This window comes from Molothrus ater, chromosome Z, assembly GCF_012460135.2.
Source record: "Molothrus ater isolate BHLD 08-10-18 breed brown headed cowbird chromosome Z, BPBGC_Mater_1.1, whole genome shotgun sequence".
Taxonomy (NCBI): Eukaryota; Metazoa; Chordata; class Aves; order Passeriformes; family Icteridae; genus Molothrus; species Molothrus ater.
The window spans coordinates 14231160-14251573 of NC_050511.2; the positions used below are offsets into that span (position 1 = coordinate 14231160).

A 20414-nucleotide genomic window follows, 5' to 3' on the forward strand; every position below is an offset into this window, starting at 1 on the left:
GTCTATGTGGCCCTAACACCTGTCCTCCAAAATGTTCTGGTATGCCAGACTAAGGAATGCACTGCAATGTAGCTGCAAAATGCATCTAGAAGGAGAGACACAGGCATTCCTCATCAAGAGGAACAGAGCTGAACAACAAGGTGATCAAGGGACTGGGGTATCTTTGTTATGAGAACAGGCTGTGGGAGCTGTCCCTGTTCAGGCCTTGAGAAGAGACAACTGATAGGGGACCCTATCAGTGTCTGTCAGTGTCTGCAGGGAGGGGTCAGAGCAGGACTGGGCTCTGCTCGGTGCTGCCGAGAAAAGGGACAAGATAATGGGCAGCGAGAGGTGCAGAGGAAATTCCACCTGAAGATTGGGAAGAACTCTACAGCACAGGTGACCAAGTGCTGGAACAGATTGCCCAGAGATTCTGTGGAGTCTCATTTCACAGATACTAAAGAACTGTCTGGAGACAATCCTGTGCCATGTGCTCTGGGATGATCTGCTTGAGCAGGGAGGCTGGGACAGATGACCCGCTCTAGTCCCCTCCAGCCCGACTCGTTCTGCCACTCCGAACCCGGCGCCCTGCACAAATGGACTACAGCTCCCAGCATGCCCCGGGCCGCCGGGCCCCGCCCCCGCCGCGCGCGCGCCCTGTCGCGTGGAAGGTGAGCGCAGGGCAGGCCGGGAATGCGAGTCGGGATTGGCCGGCGCCCGCCCCGCTTTCCAGCGTGCCGGGCAGCAGGAAGCGGCGGCGGTGGAGCGGGAAGCGGCGCGGCGAGGAGCTGCTCCCGGTGAGTCCCCGGCGGAACCGCCTCCCCACCCCTCGGAGCGCCGCGTCGTCGAGCCGCGACCCGGCCGGGAATTGAAAAGGGATCGATTTAATGCGCGCTTTGATGACGTAATAAGGACTAACGAGGCGGCGGCGCTGCCGCGCGCCAGGCTGGGGCCGGCAGTGGTCAGGTCCCCTCTCGGGGCGCCCCGCGGGACCCCCGTGCCTGCCGGCGCCGTCCGCACCGCGCCGGGATCCCCCGTGCGCGGCGAGCCTTGGGCGCGGGCCAAGCCTTCCGCCTTCGCCCGCTCCGGGCACTCGGCGGGCGCTCATTGGCTTCTGCGCCCGGGGCGAGCGCTGGCCGCGCCTCGCGATTGGCGGGGGTCCCGCTGAATGACACCGGCGACCGCCAATGACGCCGCGGGTGGCCGCGGGGCGCGCGGGCCGTAGCCCGCGGGAGGCGCGCGCGGGTGGCGGGAGCCCCGGGTGGGGCGGCCGGGGGTAGGGGCGCCGCCTCGCGGCCGTTGTGCCCACGATCCCGGCGGGAGCGGCACCGATCCCGCGTCCGTGCTGCGGGGCGAGGGGCAAGATCGGGATCGTGCCTGCGCCGTGCCTGAGCGTTGGTTTTGAGGAGAACGTACGGCAGTGTGCATGAGGAATTCCTGCTTTGCACTGGCCGGCCCGCGGCTCCCCCTTTCCTAAGATGGCGGTGCTGTGGGCCGCCGCATCGGCTCCTGCGGGTCAGTCGAGCTGCCCCGGCGCTGCCCCGCCCGCGCCTCCGGGATCCGTGTGCGCCAAGCTAACATCTGGTGCCCGGAGTCTGAGCAGCTCCTGCTGTAGCCCAGAAGAGTAGTAATAATAGCATATTTCACTGGGGCGGATTTATAAAAGCAGCTCGGGGAATCATATGCACATCACATGAAATGTGTGCAGGGTTACAGGCTTACAAGGCTCAGGCAGTATTTCGATGAGTCTTTCAAGGAAATTGCACAGACAATTGAAGCGGTCCACTCTCTGTCGCTCATCTGTGAGCCCACTCATAAGTGGGAATTTGGATCGCTTCTGTCCATATCCCTCAGCTGCTTTATTTTCCCGACTGTACTTTTCACTCACGCTCTTACTGAACATGTGCTGTTCTGCGCAGTGTGACCGAGGTTTTTACAATGAGTGCTCAAAGAACGCTGCAACACCATTTAGATACACAGTAAAGTCACGTTTTTTACTAGTTCTGTGTTAATTAATGAACTGCCTAACATAAATTGTATGTTTCTTACTATGTTTTGTAAGAATTCCAAGAAAGAAACTTTTTAAAGTATCTTGTGTTGGCTAGGCTAAGGTAGCTCTATTATTTTGAGGTTTGAGGTGTTTCTTTTAAGATCTCCCAAACTGACTGTGGGGATTAAAGCAAAAACCATGGGAGATGAAAATCATGAGAGTTGGAGATCGAATTTTTAGTTTTAGGAATTATGCTTTCAATTGCAAGTCATCTGCCCTTCTATAATGTGTCAAAAATGGGCAAGAAGAATTAAACTGTGAAGTGTGTAGCTTACACCTTCCCACATGAGACTTTATGTGAAATACCAGATGGTGAAGAAAGGCAGGAATTTCTGGTTGTCTGTCTTAGACCCACCATTACAGATGAAGTGAAGAGAATGCAGCAGCAGCATTTCCCCTCCCTTCCACCTCATCTTCCCCTGCAGGCTGGGCTCCTCTGCCCACATGAAGACCCTGACAGTTGTTTCTGGTGCGAAATATGGAATATGTAGAATTTTCTTAAAGAAGGATTTGCTTTGCTGTTTGATCTTTGTGTACTGTCAAGCTTCTTCAGCAAGAAAGGAGATTTAATCCATGATATAGAGAGTGGCCTACAAGCTCTAAGTAATGTCCAGGTGTTAGAAAAACAAATTACTTGTGGGTAAAATTGCCTTCTTAAGATTATGAAGACATACTTCCGTGATCTCTGACCTAAGGGCAGGCTAACAAAGCCTGGGAAAATGGGTATACCACTGATAGTGGACACAAAGAATCTAGAATTTAGAGGCTACATGGACATGTAACAAAAACCCCAAAATAAGGAGCAAACAAATAAAGCAAACTTAGCAATTGTGTTGGAATTGGCTCCAACTGGGTAACTGGTAATTCTGGTTGGGGAAGATTGCAGCTACCAACCCAAGAAACCCACTGATCCCAAAGAAGAGGGCGGCTGAGCCTGTGGACTAATTAGCACGGGAAGCAAGAAAATCATTAACCAGTAGAAGAGAGAATGCTAATTAATTAGAGAACTATGTTACTTGTAACCAATGAACACTAATCCTTTTGCTTGCTGGCAAAAAGCAATAATAGCAAAATTAGCAATAATTAGCAAAAAGTTTTTATAGTTGGGTACTTGATTAGTGGAATTGCACTGGGCAATGCCCAGGCTCGCACAACTCTGGAATCGATAATCTGTGTCCCCTCGAGTGTGTGTAGTTATTGCCTCGTTGCACACTAGGTAATGAATCCGACTTTTGTGGGCAGCGTTTCTGTGGTTGACAGCATAGCAATAGCAGGTAGGGCTGGACTTCCCTAAGTAGTTGCTTCTGCTCTACTTATTCTCTTGGCAAATCAACTTCTTCATGGGTGACTTTTTTCTGAGAGACAAGAAGTGTGTTTTGTGGTGTAAACAGGAACTCCATAATTCTTATTTTCTGCAGCATTCTAAGTGTAAGCCACATTGGTGTGGGAGTTGAAAATGAGCACTGCTTCAAGGATCTGAAATAATTTTGCCTGGAGGTAAATTGTGAAGTGCTTTCGTTGAAGCACTTGGATGTTCTGCTGAGGTTCTTCTGCATATGCAGCAGACTACTGTCTGCATCTCATCCACAGGCACTGAGTTCTGCTAGACCTCTCCAGGTCTGAGATCCTCTGCAACTCCCACCCCCAGCTATGTTCACTGTGTTAGTAAGGGAGGAAGAGCTGTCTCACTACAAGCATTATACATCAAAAGGCTGGCAAAGAATATTTCACTTTACAGAGGAAGAAGTGTAAGTAGGATACATGAATAAGCTTGAGAGCAGATTAAATCCCTGGCAGTTGTAATGCACTCAGACAATAAAAATTGCTGCTGTATTACATCCCTATTACAGGAAGTAAACAACTTGTGTTCATGAGCTGCTAAGTGTGACTTAAATATAAAAGTTTAAAGAACTGTCTGTTAACCAATTGGATTGGAAGGATTGCAAGAACTGAGATTATGCTGCAGTGGTGTTGAATGAGTAGCTGTGGAGATGTTGCATCCCTGTAGTAATTGCTTTGAGGTTGGTGGATCCCTGCTGAATCTGTAGGATAAAGAAATACTCACTTTGGCTGTTTCTTCATGTGTCCAAATAAGAATATTCTACATCCTTAACTGTGCCATTTCCTACCTGTCAGCTAACATTGGATAAAAAAGCAAGCAAGACAGTTTTTTGATTGGTTTTAAAGTCCTGGCCAAGTGCTAGTTAGTTCACATTTGTATAATAACCTGACTCTGCACAGTATTTACTGACTGGCACAGTATTCTTTCGCTCCTACTACATTTGTTTTGCAGACCAGGCCTTTTGCCATGGAAGCTGAGGAAACGATGGAATGTATCCAGGAATTCCCTGAGCACTATAAAGTTATTTTGGATAGGCTGAATGAACAACGTGAGCAGGACCAGTTTACAGATATCACTCTGATCGTCGATGGTATGTACAGGCCTGACAACTAGTTGGTATTAGAGAATTTTGAAAGCTGTGCTGGGATGCTCTTGGATTTTTCATGGTCACATGTCAGATGGGGCTGTGAATCAATTCTTGGTTCTGTACCTGTGTGCAAGTTACTTGGAAAGTTTCATCATAGTGGTTAGTAATTTTACTTCTGCTTTCCCAAACAAGAGACTAAAATGTTTTCAGATAGAAGCCATCTTCAAAACTGCCATGGTATATTTAATGTGCTAAGGATTCCCAAAACATTGTTAAAATATTTTTCTGTGACTTGAGTTGTCTGACTGCATGCAGAGAACTTTTACAAATACTGTGTTTAAATAAAAAAAAACCTACGCCTTGAAATAATACTTACTTCTCATAGCAGCTTCTCTGGTATCTGTCTACTATTTTAATGTTTTTAATGTAGACTTTTAAAAGGGTAGAAGCACACACTTTTTGTATGTGTTCTAAGAGCATAAGAACTGTTTTAAAAGGATGATGAAGATACAAGTGCTTATTATTTCCTTAGAAAAGGTGGTATGTAGTAGATCATTTAAGTCTGCTTCATATTCCAAACATATTTTAGAAGGGATGAACACTACAGGGAATATAGGCAGTGTCCACTAGGACAGATTTAGCTAAAGGAGTTGCACCTGATCTTTAAAAGTATAGCAGCAACTCACTTGAAGAAAAAGGATCCTGCAGAGTCCAGATTAGAAGGAGGTAAGCAAATGAAGAAAAAAAAAATATTCTTCGGGAACAGCCACGGTTTCACTGATAGTGCTTTTCCTATGTTTGCTCCTGCTCTGTCATTACCAAATCCATGTGTTGAACTCAGAGCTGGTTTTGTGTGCAGCTGTGTGGTTCTAATCTTGCTCCTTCCTTTATCCCTGTACCACTGAGCCCCATGAATGTGCATGCCTCCACTGGGGAGAAGAAATACAGACTCTGGAAGACAGAAAGAATAGAGCAGAACCACTTTTGTTCTGTGGTGTTTATATTGGTGGCGGTGATAACATATATCAGTTTGTAGGAGCAACAAAAACATGAGACATACAGAGCTAAGCCCAAGATATAGCAAGAAAAGTTTGCATAGAAATTTCCCATAATTCATTTCTTAAATATCCGAAGAGTGAGTGAGTGAGTGAGTGAGTGAGTGAGTGAGTGAGTGAGTGAGTGAGTGAGTGAGTGAGTTGTCGTCCAGCTGGTTGAGTTGCAGAGCTTTAGCCAGGTCAGCAATGTCAGCAAGGTTCTGTGTGAGAAGGGACAAGCCAGCTGCAGTACTATCCTGTGTTACAAGGAGAATCACTCTCTATATGCTGCTGGAATAATGTTTACACTGGGTGCTCTTTTTTTCTGCATGTGCACTATGAAGGGAGGAAGGTGTTACCTTAAACCAAACTTTTTGTCTCCCTTTGCAGGTCACCATTTTAAAGCTCATAAGGCAGTTCTTGCTGCCTGTAGCCAGTTCTTCCACAAATTCTTCCAAGATTTCACTCAGGAGCCTTTGGTGGAGATTGAAGGTAATCTGACTTGTGCAAATAAAAGCATTCAGAGTTGTGTGCTCAAGCTGGAAATTATTGTAGCATCCTGAGTAGAGGCTAGTGCATAGAATCATAGAATGTTTAGGGTCGGAGTGTAGAATGTTAAGATCATCTAGGCCCAACCTCCCCTTCCATGGGAAGGCTTGCCTCCCACTAGACCAGGTTGTCAAGGCCATATCCAGTCTGGCCTTGAACACTTGAACATGCTTGGTTATTGAAAGTTAACTTTCTAGATCTTAGCTCTTGAGTTGTTCTGAGACTGTTACCATCACTGGAAAGAAAACCCCCTGAAAAAAAATCAAAATGAGAACAATTTAATTCCAAGTAAATATATTGGAAGGGAAAATGTGAGATTATGTGGTGCTTTTTCCCCCTTTTTCCCCTTATACATATCCAGTGAAGGTCAGGCAGACCCTTTATATGTTAGGACTAGCAGTACTACACAAAAGCTTTCCCAGAGAAAAGCCATTCTGGTCAGCTGAAAAAGGCTGTCAGTGATGGCCAATGGCAAATGCCTTGGCTGGGATGCTGGGATGCAAGAGCAGGGCAAACATGGGGTAATATTTATGTGATAGGCAGGGAGGAAATGAAATTCTTGGAGCAGCATTTCAGCCTCCAGGAATAGTATTTTTGTGTTTATATATTACTGAAACAACTTTTTTCCATCTTATCATTCCTTTTATCTTTGTCATGGCAAAACTGCACAGTTGTTCAGACTATGTTTTTCTAGTAGGTTTTTTTATTCCAACATGGGAGAGGTTGGAACTAGGTGATTATAAAGGTCTATTCCAACCTAAACCATTCAGTGGTGCCATTTAAGGGTGTGAGGTTTATGAAACTGGTGACTACAGTGCTGTTATCAAAGTGGGGTGCAGGCAAGTGTGCAAGATTCATTGGGAACATAAGGCTGCAGAATTGTTAAAGGTAACTTGTTTCTGTTGCCTGTACACAGGTGTAAGTAACATGGCATTTCGTCACCTAATTGAGTTCACCTATACAGCAAAGCTAATGGTACAAGGTGAGGAAGAAGCAAATGATGTTTGGAAAGCTGCAGAGTATCTACAGATGCTGGAAGCAATCAAAGCACTTGAAATCAGGTAAGCACATAAGCCTCTTTTTCTTCCCAACACTGAAGGAGAGAGTCTCAATAAGGCTTGTGCAAGAGCTAGCTGCCAGTATTTTGCAGTGCTGTTCCTTATACTGGAACCTCCTTAAGTTGTGTAGAACCATATATTCTTCTACTGTAACATACATTTCAGCATTACACAGGATAAAACAGGAATGTCACATTCATTGGGCTAGAACATGATGACAAGTGACATGGCTTCTAAATGTTGCTGATGTTGTAGGGCTGTGACTCTGTGGTAGCTGATAGTTGGTCTCTGTGCTGTCTGATGGCCCACACCTGATTGACAGCTGACTGTGCAGTGACAATGTGTCTCTGGTAATCAGACTACATTAACAAGTTTGTGCTTGTTTTAATTTTATGGTTCTTGTTTTGTTTTGTGGTGTTTTGATTTTGTGTAGCTTTTTTGCTCTTTCTGAGAGAATAAACTCAGAATAAACCTCTTGCTGCAAAATTAACCTCTCAACCTTCTTGAATGAATGTAACTGTTAAAGTCAGTTTTATCTGGGTTCAATACTCAATCAAATGTTGCTGTTTGCATCTGTTATCCAGTACCAGGAACTGTAATCCACTGCCAAAATCTAGCTTGAAAAAAGTGGGTGCCAGTCCCATCATGCTGTTTTTCATCCTCTTTCTTCCATTTCACTTCCATAAAGTACTCTCATGTTCTCATTCCTTCTACATGCTACACTAGTTGCTTTTGGAATGTGATCCAGGAGCTCCTTGCAATGTGCCTGTGATCTGGTAGACATCAGAAATCCAGGCTATATGAAACTGGGTTTAGCTACTCTGTTTTCCTGTGTGTGAACACACTAAGGTGACATTTATAAGCTGTGGCCTGCATTACATCATTAGTTACACATCTGACAATATGACTTGGAGATACTGGGCAAAGTCTTGTCTCTTGTAACTAGAAAGCCTGGAAGTGATGGGGGGAGTGCATTACGTGAAAGGATTCATCCTGGTGCAGAAGAAGGGTAAAAGCACAGCTTACTCCAGTCAGTCTATTTGATGGGAAGATAGCCACTTATTTTTGAAACTGATGATCAGTAGTAAAACCTCCAGCACAGTAGTGCTGTGGATGACTTGAAAGCATTGACCCACTCAGCTGTGTCTGAGATACTATGCCATCCCTAACATTTTGGAGGAAGGGGATTGTGTGTGTGTTATGCAGAGAGAACAGCACAGAACTGAGGGTGCGTTTAAGCCCAGAAATTAAACTAGAATACCCCTTTCACATCCTGTTTTTAATGTCAGCTATTAGCATGTGCCTTCCTGAATTATGGGATGTGTTAACCCGTGTGTGTATAAGCATCATGTGAAGTGACAGCTAAAGTGTTTTCTGACAAGCTCTAAGTACTGCTTGCAGTTGCACACAATCCAGAGTTTAAGAGGTGACTGGCATAGGAGGGACTTAAACCTTATTTCTGAGTAGGCAGGCCAAAGAATTAATTATTTTAGAGGAGTTTTCTTTCCAAGTAGAGAATTTCACAAATTTCTAGATAAGTCATTAGGTTAACTGCCTTTTCTTCTAGATGCTTTGTATCATTGAAGCAGAGCTATTTACTTTAAATACTTTAAAGTATTTTATCAGCTTTAACAATGTTATTTTACTGCACTAAGGAGTGTAGATTAAGGACAAATTAGCACAGATTATATGTCTGATGTGCACACAGATAATGTGGTCATCATTCAACTTCAAGAAACAGCTCGGGGAGTGTTGGATGCAGAACCTAGATTACTAGACAGGAATTTTTATGTCGTTGTTAATTGACCTTAACCATGTTTATGCAAATGTTTTTCAGGAACAAAGAAAATTCATCACCCTTAGAATCAAATGAAGCACAAGGTAAAAATAAACCGAAAAAGAGGAAGATTGCTGAAACCTCTAATGTTATCACAGAAACACTGCCATCTGCAGAATCAGAGCCTGTTGAAATTGAGGTTGAGATTGCTGAAGGGACGATGAAAGTGGAGGATGACAGCATTGAAACCCTTGAAGAAGTAGCTTCTGCAGAGCAATCCATAAAGTACATACAGACAACAGGTACATCAGATGAATCTGCTTTGGCTCTTTTGGCAGATATCACCAGCAAGTATCGTCAGGGAGAGAGAAAATGCCAGATGCAAGAAGAAGGTGATAGTGCAACTGACCCCTCGTGCAAACAGGTAGAAGGTATTGAAATTGTGGAACTTCAGCTGTCACACATGAACAATTTATTCCACTGTGAGAAATGTAACCGTTCATTTAAATTGTTTTACCATTTTAAGGAACACATGAAAACACACTCTACTGAGAATTACAAATGTGACATATGCAATAAAAGATACCTACGAGAGAGTGCTTTGAAACAGCACCTCACCTGTTACCACCTTGATGAAGGTGGTGCCAGCAAGAAGCAAAGACCTGGCAAGAAAATACATGTATGCCAGTACTGTGACAAGCAGTTTGACCATTTTGGGCATTTTAAAGAGCACCTTCGGAAGCACACAGGTAAGAACACTGCTACAGTCTTGTGATTGTGGCCTTCCTTCTAGTATTTTGGGCTTTTGCATGTTTTGGGGAAATAGATAACATGTTGAAGACAATCAATGAGTCATGAGTGCTAGAAATACTTGGCTTCTAGTTATAATGAAAATGGTGGTATGTATTTTTGTTTGTTCATGTTTTTTTTTGTTTTCCATTGATGTTGGAAACTTGGCGGATTGAGTCAATTAAAAATAGGCACCTAAAACCAGAAAGTAGTAAAGAAACTTCTCTATCAAGTCTGTTAAATCTTAGAGATTTTTTTTTCAAAATACTCCCTTAAGTCATGTTCCCTTCTTCAGAAACACCAAACTGAAGAACTACTTTTATTTTCAAAATTTTCTAGTAAATATTTCTGTTGAAATATTATTTGAATCACAATGTTCTTTGTGGAATACAGTCTAGAGAGTTTCTTTATCTAACAGAACTTCTGAGCAAATGCCTATTAGACATAAAATACCCTCAAAGAATTATGTCTTGTACCATCATGTTTAGAAAGTTTCACATTTGCTCTTGTCTCATCTCATCTATGATTTGAATTTTCTTGGTTAATTATGCAAAACTACTAAAACTGGCAAAACATTTCTAGTCATAATAGTACACTTTTTTACTGTGAAATCTGCCTCTTTGAAATCTGGGTAGCAAAAATCTTTTGAGTACAAAGTGACTTGTGGTCCTCCCTTCTTCTTTTTAGTATAGGAGATTGCCTCTTCATCTCACTGAAAAGTAAGCTGTCTGAACAGACACTGAAAATGACACAAATAACTGAATGTAAAATATATGTCATCTTGATCTTCCAGATGTTTTTGTTTAATATGCCAGTCATGAGTCATAAATAAAAGTTTAATGGAGGGTAGCAGCTGTATTTCTTTTGCAGTTTGTTATTGTTAAAGCCTTTTCATTAGAATGTATAATTAATTTAATTAGAATGTATCTGTGTATGGGACTGCTGAGTATTAATATAGGGCAGTGTCCAGTCTATTCCCAATAGTCTCTTAAAAGTTCCTTTTATAAACAAGCTTTGGGAAGTTCTTACTCCCTGTAAAGCAGGGAGTGTTTCTCCATTATAAGCAATTCAAACAGGTGCTAAAAAATCAGCAGTTAGAAAAAACTATTAGCAAAAAACACTAAGCAAAAATCTATTTGGAAAAAAAATTGTGGCAGATAACCAGAGTAATCCAAACTATGTAATATGTTGGTTGCTCTTCCAAAGAAAGTATTTTCAATTCAAAGCAAGTTAGCATATCACAAGAGGTGCAAAATACTTACTAATATGTATTGATCTAAAAAGTATAACATATGGAATGTAATTACTTACAGTTTAACATTTTCAAAAGCCTTAAGCTTAAAATCAGAACAGATATCAGCATTTAACTGTGGTCTCCTAAGGAGAATGAAAAAGCTCCCATTCTGTTACAGGCTTTCTAAATTCTGAGTTCTGTACAGCACTGGTTGAATGCTAAAATGAACTTGAAAGGCCTGTGAGAAAATGCCCTAAAATATTTTATCCTGTTGCTGTTCAATCACTATACCAGCAATTACATTGAAATAGCAGTGGGGCAGTAATAGGTTGATAAAATGGCTTGGGTTGGAAGGGACCTTACATATCACTTGGTTCAAACCTCTGGGGCCATGGGCAGGCTACCTTCCACTAGACCAGGTTGCTGCGAGCCACATCCAGCCTGGCGCTGAACATATCTCATAGAGAGGATAACCACAGCTTCTCTGGGAAACTTGATCCAGTGCATCACCACCCTCTGAGAAAATAATTTCTTCCTAATATCTAACCTAAACCTACTCTGTTTTGGCTTAAGGCCATTCCACCTTTGTCATTATCACTACATTCTCTTAAAAGTCCCTTTCCAGCCTTCCTGTAGACTGCCTATAGGCACTGGAAGGTGCTCATAGACCTCCTTGAAGCCTTTTCTTCTTCAGGTTGAACAATCCCAAGGCTTTCAGCCTGTCTTCACAGCAGAGCTACCAGGAGGATCTGCTCCATGATTTTTAGGGCATGGAGGTGAGACTGACTGGCCTGTAGTTCCCCAACTCTTCCTTATGTCCCTGTTTTCAAAGGGTTGTGCTTCTGCTTCTCCAGTCATCTTGAACTTCACCAGACTGCCACACCTCTAATTTTATGGATAGTTGATTACCAGCTTCTTCACCAGTTCTCTCAAGACCAGCAGATGCATCTCTTCAGGTCCCATGGACTTCTTTTTTGTGTTTGAGTTTGTCCAAAAGCTCTTTGGTCATCCACACATGCTCTGTAGAATCATAGGATTACAGAATGGTTTGCTTTGGTAGGAACCTTGAAGATCATCTAGTTCCAAACCCATCAACTAATCCATGATTTTTGACCTGCCACACTGAAGGCAGTTTAGCATTCCTCTCCGTTTCCTCTCTCCGTACTACACTCCGTTTCCTTTCTCCGTACTACACTCACCAAATATGTAGCATTTTGTAACCATTGAGGGGAATGTTCCCACCATTTAACATCTTTTTGTAGCTTTCAGGTGTATAAGTGACACTTCACCTATTTGTGAATTTCTTTTGAAAAGCTAATTAGGAACTTGTAAATATATTTCTGAAGATTGTTTTTCCACTGCAATGTCCAATAAGTATTGCATGCCTGAAAATGCATGCTCTTAAACTAGCTAGGATTGATCCTCATGGTATTCCCTGAAATGGCTCAGCCTCTTTTGAGTTCATTATCTGTTTCAGTAGTAGTATTGGTGGCAGTACCTATACAGATTATTACAGCCTTTCAGAGGAAACACGCTCTTCTAGGTTTTTTTGTAATTTAATTTGCTTGAATGTCACTGTGTTTGTGCATGGTGCAACACCCTTTGTTCATTACCACTTGATGACAGCATAGTACCTTGGATGATAAAAAGACCTGCTTTCAGCTTCCCCTGCTGTTGTCCTTAGCTGGCTTCTATGTTTGATACCATGGTTGAAATGGCCAAACTGAGAGGAATTTTCATCTTGCTTGTGCCCATTTATGTGCTTTCTCTTCCATGTATTTTGGGGCAAAGTTGGATGCAGGGTTTTTTTTGTTTTAGTATTGATGCACTGTTATTTCACAATCATTCTGTGCCAGCTTAATTTTCTGGAGCTCAGTTTCAAGCATAAGCTGTTATTACTGCAAATAAAAGGTTGTACTATTTAAATTCTTCCTTCTTTAATATGTCACTTTGTGTATTGACTTATGTTGATTCTTTAATTGTAACTATTATCAGATGAAAAGTGTGAAATAAAGTGTTTAAAATATTTTACCAGAATACTAATATAATTTCCACAAATACCTTAAAAGCTACTGGTAATTGTTACGTTGGTTTTCTTCTAAATGAGACTTATGAATCTACATCAGTTTTTTGCCCTTTTATATTTTATTTTCATCTTTTTTGCTGCAGAACAATCCTGTTGGCCACATCTTTACAGTGCATTTATCAACCTAGATGAGCGAGAAAGAGAGGGAGAGACCTGAAAGAAGACTGGGTGGTTTTATACACTTACAAATCCTTGTATCTGTCTCAACAGGTGAAAAACCCTTTGAATGTCCAAACTGCCATGAACGTTTTGCTCGGAATAGCACACTGAAATGTCACCTGACAGCCTGTCAGTCTGGAGCTGGTGCTAAAAAGGGAAGAAAGAAGCTGTATGAATGTCAGGTAGGTAATGGAAATAGGTTAGGTGCCTCCCTCTTTCAAGGAGCATGGGAGGACTGAACAGGAAAGGCAATGAGAGTGGCTTATGTCTCTAAGAGCTACTTCTGTAAAATAATATTGAATCACAAAATCACAGAATATGCTGGTTTGGAAGGGACGCACAAGGATTGAGTCCAACTTCCAGCCTTGCACAGGATATCCCAAGTCACACCCTGTGCCTGAGAGCATTTACCAAACGCTTCTTGAGCTCTGTCAGGCTGGTGCTGTGAGCACTGCCCCGGGGAGCTGTTCCAGTGCCCAAACACCCTCTGGGTGAAGAACCGTTTTTGATATCCAGCCTAACTGGCACAACTTCAGGCCATTCCCTCGGGCCCTGTCACTGGTAACCACAGAGAAGAGATCAGTGCCTGTACCCCCTCTTCTAACGAGGAAGTTGTAGACAGTAGTGAGGTCTTTGAATCACATTAACCACAATATGCAGATAAATCCTCACATCTAAGTATCCCCATTTAAAATTTGGAATTACTGATGTGGAGCCTCTAATACTTACAATCATAGAGATTCTTCTGGGTAGGCTGCATTTTACATGCGCTTCTTTTTCAAGATTCTTGATACACTGACCTAGGCCTTTCCCACTTCTAAGCATGCTTCACAAAAAGTAAAGCCCAAAGTAAAGTCCAAAATACAAATTATTGTTTAATTTCTTGTTCTGTTATTCTCTATTTGATACCAAACATACTGATTTTGTCTGGAAAGTAATTCAAATTTATTATGGCAGTCTGTAGTATTTTTTAAGCAAAATAAATGCTGTAGAGATTGCTAGGGCACTTACTTGGTCACTATATGTAACTGACCTTTGAAAAACTGTTGAGATAAATCTTACTTCACTTTTAAAGAGCTGATTCAAGTCATAACTCATTTTGTAAATTTCTTCTTCCTCTCACGGATGTTGTGAATGTGGATTTGTGTCCCTTCAGCCTGCAGAAACTGCAGCAATTCCTGGATGAATTTTTAGTTTTTCTCTTTAGAACTAAATTTGAACCAATCTTTGTTCACTGAACAAAGATGAGAAAAAGTTGTGCTTTCTTGATGAGTCCTTTTGTGCTCTTCAGGTGTATGCCTTGAAAACTGAATTAGATTCTGTGTGGCAAGAACAGTAATTGTGTGCCTGGGCATTGCTGATAGTCATTAGCTTTATGTATGACTAAGTAATTTTGAGTGCTTATCTATAATATTAGTATTTTAAAAACTGTATGTGTAATCTCCTTCTGAAATGTGAGCCTGGGGAAAAAATGTGTGGCAATAGTATTACAACCCCTTTTAGCTGACTTCAGCAGCAAAATGGAGATACTTGTCTTGACTACACAGACCTGCTCTTGAGTTAATCCTGTTAGATACTCCCTCCATCACCTTTCTGTGCAGTTACTGAAAATCATGAAGAGTTACACCATCCTGTTTGTCAACAGTTAAGGGATGTTGATATGTGTTCTTGTTGCTTTCTACAGCGAAACACATTTCCATGGACAAAGACTCTTGAGCCTGCGGGCTTTTTTACTCCAAGACTGACTCCACCCCACTCTTCTGTCTCCTCTACACTGCATCTCTTTTATTTCTGCAGTCTGTGTGTTGTTTTCCAGCTATTTACCTCCAGTGCCAGCTGAAGGGAAGGGAGCTCATGTGCTTTGTCAAAACAGTATGTCTGATGTTGAGGCAGTACTTTTGGCTGGAAGAGAATGAGAGGGATGGAGTTTTAAAAGTTTTATCTGCTGAAAAAATTCAAGTGGGTTTTTTTTTGAATCACAAAATGTGAGACTTCAGCCTAGCCTTTTAAACCTCACAATGTCATGAGCAAGTGAAAACTGATAAGGAAAAGTTGTTCAGTAGTACTGCATCTAGAATGTCAGTAAAACAACAGTCTGCATTACACTTTCAGTGCACCCTATTAATGCATAAATATTTCTACACCCAAAACTCTAGTACCAGACATGTATTGATTGGGGTATGATACTTACATGAATATCAGATGAGAAAACTTTCAAATGCTCTACTGACTTGTGAATTTTGTAGGTATCTTATACATGCACAACTCAAAATAGATCACCATTCTTAAAAAATAATAAATAAATATCAAGTCTTCTGTTCATTTGAAGCTTTCTTCTCAGCTTTTACCTCTAAAATGTATGTTTTTTGAATCCAAGTAGCAAGAAGGTATACAATGTGAAGCCATGATCTCAGATAGGCACTGTATTTTGTCACATTCCTGTTGGCACTGTTTAACACGCTCTATCTTTCGTTTCAGGTTTGTAACAGCGTATTTAACAGCTGGGATCAGTTCAAAGACCACTTGGTAATTCACACTGGTGACAAACCCAACCACTGTACCTTATGTGATCTGTGGTTTATGCAAGGCAGTGAGCTGAGAAGGCATCTCAAAGAAATGCACAATATTTCAGAACTATTAGTGACAGAAGAGGTTCTTCCAGTGGAAGCTATGGAAGCTGAACCAGTAACGTCAATGACTATAATAGAACAAGTTGAGCAAGTCCATGTCCTACCAGTAATTCAGGTACAAGTGGATCCTGCACAGGTAACTGTGGAGCAGATGCACCAGGATCTCATACAGGACAATCAAGTAAAAGGCACACAGATGGAGGAACTGCAGGAACAGGTGCAGATTAGTTACTTGGAAGTTGAACACATTCAGACTGAACAAGGTGCTGAAGTTCATGTGGAGCAGTTACATGTCGAGCATGTAAATCAAATACAGATGGAAGAAGTACAAGCAGAACTTATAGATGGAACAGACCTTGAACAAGTAGAATATCGAAGTGTTGATCAAGGAGAAGCAGAAGAAAAGGATCATAATGAAGCAGATGATGCAGATAAGGAACATCATGAGCAAGCTGAAGACTTAGAAACACAACAATTAGTGGATACACAAAATGCAAAAGTGGATGAGTAGGACACATAATGACACTGCAGTTTTAAGAATTAAATACCAAATTATTTTTGTTAACTTTTGCATTGGTTTTTGAACCGTCACTGGTCACCTTTCCAATATGCTGTCCATATGGAGCTGGACAAGTGGACCAAAATTAGCTTTCTTCATGTACAATTAAACTTCTCTCATATGTGAAAAATATTTCCCCGTTCATGTAGTGCCATGAAACAGAAACTACCACAAGACATGGACAACTTTGTGAGACTTTTAGCAATGAACAACTTGTATCATTGTATCATCACACCATTCCTGGGCTTATGTAAAAATAATTTCACCTCTTTTCCTCTTGCAGTAGAGGCAAAGTCTTGTATAAATTTGCAGGATATCTGTGGCAGGAGAGTCCGTAAAATCTGAGGGGTTCTGCTGTAAGTGGCAATTATGCACCTGTGAATTTTTGGATCTTAACTTTCAGGCTGGGCTAAAAGCACTGTTGCTGGAGGTCTCTGAGCACAAAAGTCCTGTGCCTTTTCAACAATGAGTGGTTAAATTTCCACAAAGTTTCTAGAGTTTTTGAGAACTTAGTTGTGTGAAAGGCAGTGTAGGTAATGTTATAGTGCTTTATATTTTTGCTTGAAATTGCTGGTTACTGATTTTCTTTTTGCATTAAATTTAAAGGCGGGGGGCTGAGGGAGGGAACAGACTTCACTTGGAGGCAGCAGGACATACTAAATGGGACACTTAAAAATAGGAAGAGCTTGGTATAGTCTGTGATAAACATGATTTGGAAGAAAGCTACAAGCAGGCTCTTCTTTTATAAATAATCATTTTTGAAAATGAATATGTTTAAACATAAACAGAGACTTGTCTATATGGTATCAGGTTCTTGGGTTTTTTTAATTAAATTCTGACACTTGACAAAAAGATGTGCTAAACATAAAAGTAAAAGCCATAGGTATGAGTGCTAAACTGTGGATTGAAAAGTAGAAATGTAAATAGTTTAATCAATATTAGAAAATAAAACAATACCAACCATTAAATGTTGCATTATTTGTTTCATCCAATATATTAGAAACAACTGAATGACTGGCAATTAAGTGCCAAGTTCCAGTGTTAAAGATCAATCTCATTTTTAATATGATTAGTAGCTGTTTATTGTAAAGTTAGAATCTTTTAGAAAATGCTTGTTTGGTCAAGGATGTTAAGAATGTCTTAATTACTGCTGGAGGTTAGAGGTGCTCCAAACTGCTGAAGAAACTTTTCTTTCAAAGCCTTAAATTAAGGGAAGAATTTTTGCAAGGACAGTCCCTACTGCTCTTGGTAATACTTTAGATCTTAGTTAAAATCAGGCTTTTCTATTCTATCTTCAAATGCTGAACTGTTTCCTGGTATTTGTGCTTTTATTTAGTTTCATTCAATATTATTGTGTTTCATCATAGCCTTTGAGCAACTGTTGCAAAAAAACATGAATTGCAATTAAAATTTCAAACAATTTGATTAATGTAACTTGCATTTTTTTAAATTATGTTTTGTGTTTTCTGAGATGCAAGTAATCTGTGATGAGATTCTGTGTAGAGGAAAGGATGTGGCCCAACACTGATCACGAGAGTAAATTTTAGCTATTATATTTATACCTGGCTTCTGATAAGCAGCTTGTCTTCTGATAACTGTGGAGGGGACTGGCCTGTTTGGTTAGCTGCCGAGCCTCTATACCTTTTATGTATAAATGCATATAGACAAAGTCTGTCTCGGTGGAATTAAAGTAACAATCTGACTATGCATCTGACCAACAAAACTAACTTTTGTGTAGTTTTTCAGTCGAGGGTAAATTGAGCAATTCCATGCTACTGCCAGCAAGGCCGTGGTTGGTAAGCACAGCTGGGCTGTTTCTTGGTTCTGTTTGCTGTCCCCTTTCCAGCACAGTTCAGGGGATTTGCAGGAGAGGAGCGGTGCTCCGCGGTAGTGCCCAGCACAGTCTGTCTCGGCTGCCCGTGAGGCCGGGCGGGAGGCCGGTGTCCGCTCCTCACCCTGAGGGACACGGAGGAAGACACTCCTCTGGAAAACTCTGCTACAGAGAGCCGTCCCTCCTCCCCTGTAACTTCCTTCCCAAGTGGCTGAACCCCAGATTTTTGCCGGAGTCCTTCGTGCCCGTTCCCAACCAGCGGAGCCCACAGGAGCAGGGAAGGTTGCGGGCCACCGGGAGCCCCCGGGCAGCGCCGCCGGGAGGCGGGGAAATGGCGCGGCCGCCCAGAGCAGCAAATGGCGGCGCCGGGCGGGGCCGAGGGCCGCGGTAGCAGCCCGGGCCGGGCCGCGCCGCGCCGGCGGGGCCCAGCGGAAGGCAGGCGGCGCTTCTCGCAGGGAGCTCAGCCAGGCTTCGCCGCAGTGCCGCTGGAGGTGTTTAAGTAGTGTTAGTGATAGCGCGTCGCTGTTGTTTCAGCCTGTGTGTTGGTTTGCCTAGAGACGAAGTACACTGGCGAAGTGGAGTCATGGAGACACTCCAAACCCATCCGGACGCCTTGCCGGTGTCACCTGCCCCGGGTGATCTTGCCTTGGCAGGGGCTTGCGCTGGATGATCTCCAGAGGCCCCTCAACCCTAGACAATCTGCGGTGCAGCATCCCCCATCTTCCTAATGCCAAGCCTCTGCAAACCCCTCGGCATCATGAAGCTGTATCTGGTATGAGCCCCCCGGGTTCCAGTTGTTAATTAAATGTAGACTTTTGGAGGCATACGCTTATTTTATCTGAGACCCTCTCACACTTGGGGCTAACTTGAGCCTGAGGGGGAAAAAACCCGTTTTGATTCAAAGAAATTTCATCCCCTGTTTGACCTACAAAACACACGACAAATTCCGTGGCAGGAGCAGGGACATGCTGCACTGTTTTCTGGGCTGGGTGGTTAATTTGGACAGTGCTGTCGGTGTTCCTGCAACTTCATAGCAGGAGGAGGTGCAGTCCCCATCAGAGCAAACCTGTCCTTTCGGGACCTGCTCCTTTGAGGATGTAGTCTGGCATCTCAGTTCATCTACAACAAGCAGATTTGTTGACATTATGGATGCACAGATGTTACAGCCTCTTTTGGTAGTCCCGGTTCAGAAAAACTAAAAACTGGTGCTTGTTATCAGAAAGAGAAGAGTATTTGCTCACGTGTATATAAAAAAACTCCACCTGCATTTAGGAAATCTATCAAAAAGGATCCTAAATTACATTTTTTTTTCTTGCACTACATAATTTATTTTAATGTATTTTGTCAGATCTACAGCAGTTCCAGGGCTTGAGCAATCTCATGAATGGAAATGAGCAAACAATTTGGTTGAGATTATTTATTTTTCCTGAATATGTTAATTTTATCATCTGCTGTCTTTCATTCATTGGCGGCTGTTTTCTAAATAGTGCCTTATCCAACAAATAGAGGTGAGGACTTCAGATTTTTGTCCTAGATAGGCAGTCTGTTTGGGAGTTAGGAAATAAAATACCCGAACGTGCCAGTTCTCCTTACATTTGCTTGTTTGAGATCTTTTCAGTGTGTTGTTTTAAAACTGCAGCTCTGGGGTGAGTGTTCAAAAAAATGTCCAGTTGTGGAGTCCTTAGCTTTGCCGGATGGAAAAACAGTGATTTTGTGAACTAACACAGGATCTGCACTATTGCAAATACAAATAACTCATCATAACACATTAAAATGTACTGATTCTGTTTTGAAGGCAATTAAATTGCACTGGCAGATAATTGGTTTTTTCATACTGCAGCCACATTACAATAAGCTGATCTATTGGCCCTTTGCTAAAAAAGATTTTTCTTTGGTTCCTGTACGTTGAACTTCATGGAAGCATTTTCTGGACTTTACCACTGAGAAAATGCTCTGGTGTGGGGCTGCCCCATGTTCCCACTCCACGAGGTACTGACCCAAGGAAATGCAGAATTGAGACAGCTGTAGTACTTTATCTGGAGGAGTACATGTGAAAAAGATGTTTGTAAGGTACACCTTCAGAAGTTGCTTTTTGTGGGAGAATTTGGGGTTGTTTCCCTTTTTTTGGGCCAGGTTATGCTGGGGTGGAAGAACACAACCAAGGACAGCACATGATTTCGAACCATACTGACAAGTGATGGGATTAGCTCCTCTACAGCTGGAACATCACACAATTTCTTCATGGCCAGT

General features: G+C 42.2%; 1 protein-coding gene across 4 annotated transcripts; it reads left to right on the forward strand.

Annotated features, from left to right (window-relative positions):
- Positions 1 to 699: 699 nt before the first annotated feature.
- Positions 700 to 17758, forward strand: ZNF131 (zinc finger protein 131). 4 transcript variants are annotated; one of them, XM_036403849.2, is made up of 8 exons: positions 1376 to 1958; positions 4323 to 4461; positions 5883 to 5984; positions 6958 to 7102; positions 8937 to 9300; positions 9403 to 9625; positions 13196 to 13326; positions 15623 to 17758. In XM_036403849.2, the coding sequence occupies exons 1-8, from the start codon at positions 1722 to 1724 to the stop codon at positions 16283 to 16285; spliced, it is 2004 nt and encodes a 667-aa protein (XP_036259742.1). In that variant the 5' UTR covers positions 1376 to 1721; the 3' UTR covers positions 16286 to 17758. The 4 variants fall into 4 exon arrangements, with proteins under 4 accessions (XP_036259743.1, XP_036259740.1, XP_036259742.1 ...); XM_036403850.2 differs by lacking the exon at positions 1376 to 1958 and adding an exon at positions 700 to 776 and having other exon boundaries at positions 8937 to 9625; XM_036403847.2 differs by having other exon boundaries at positions 1375 to 1958; positions 8937 to 9625.
- The last annotated feature ends 2656 nt before the right edge of the window (positions 17759 to 20414 follow it).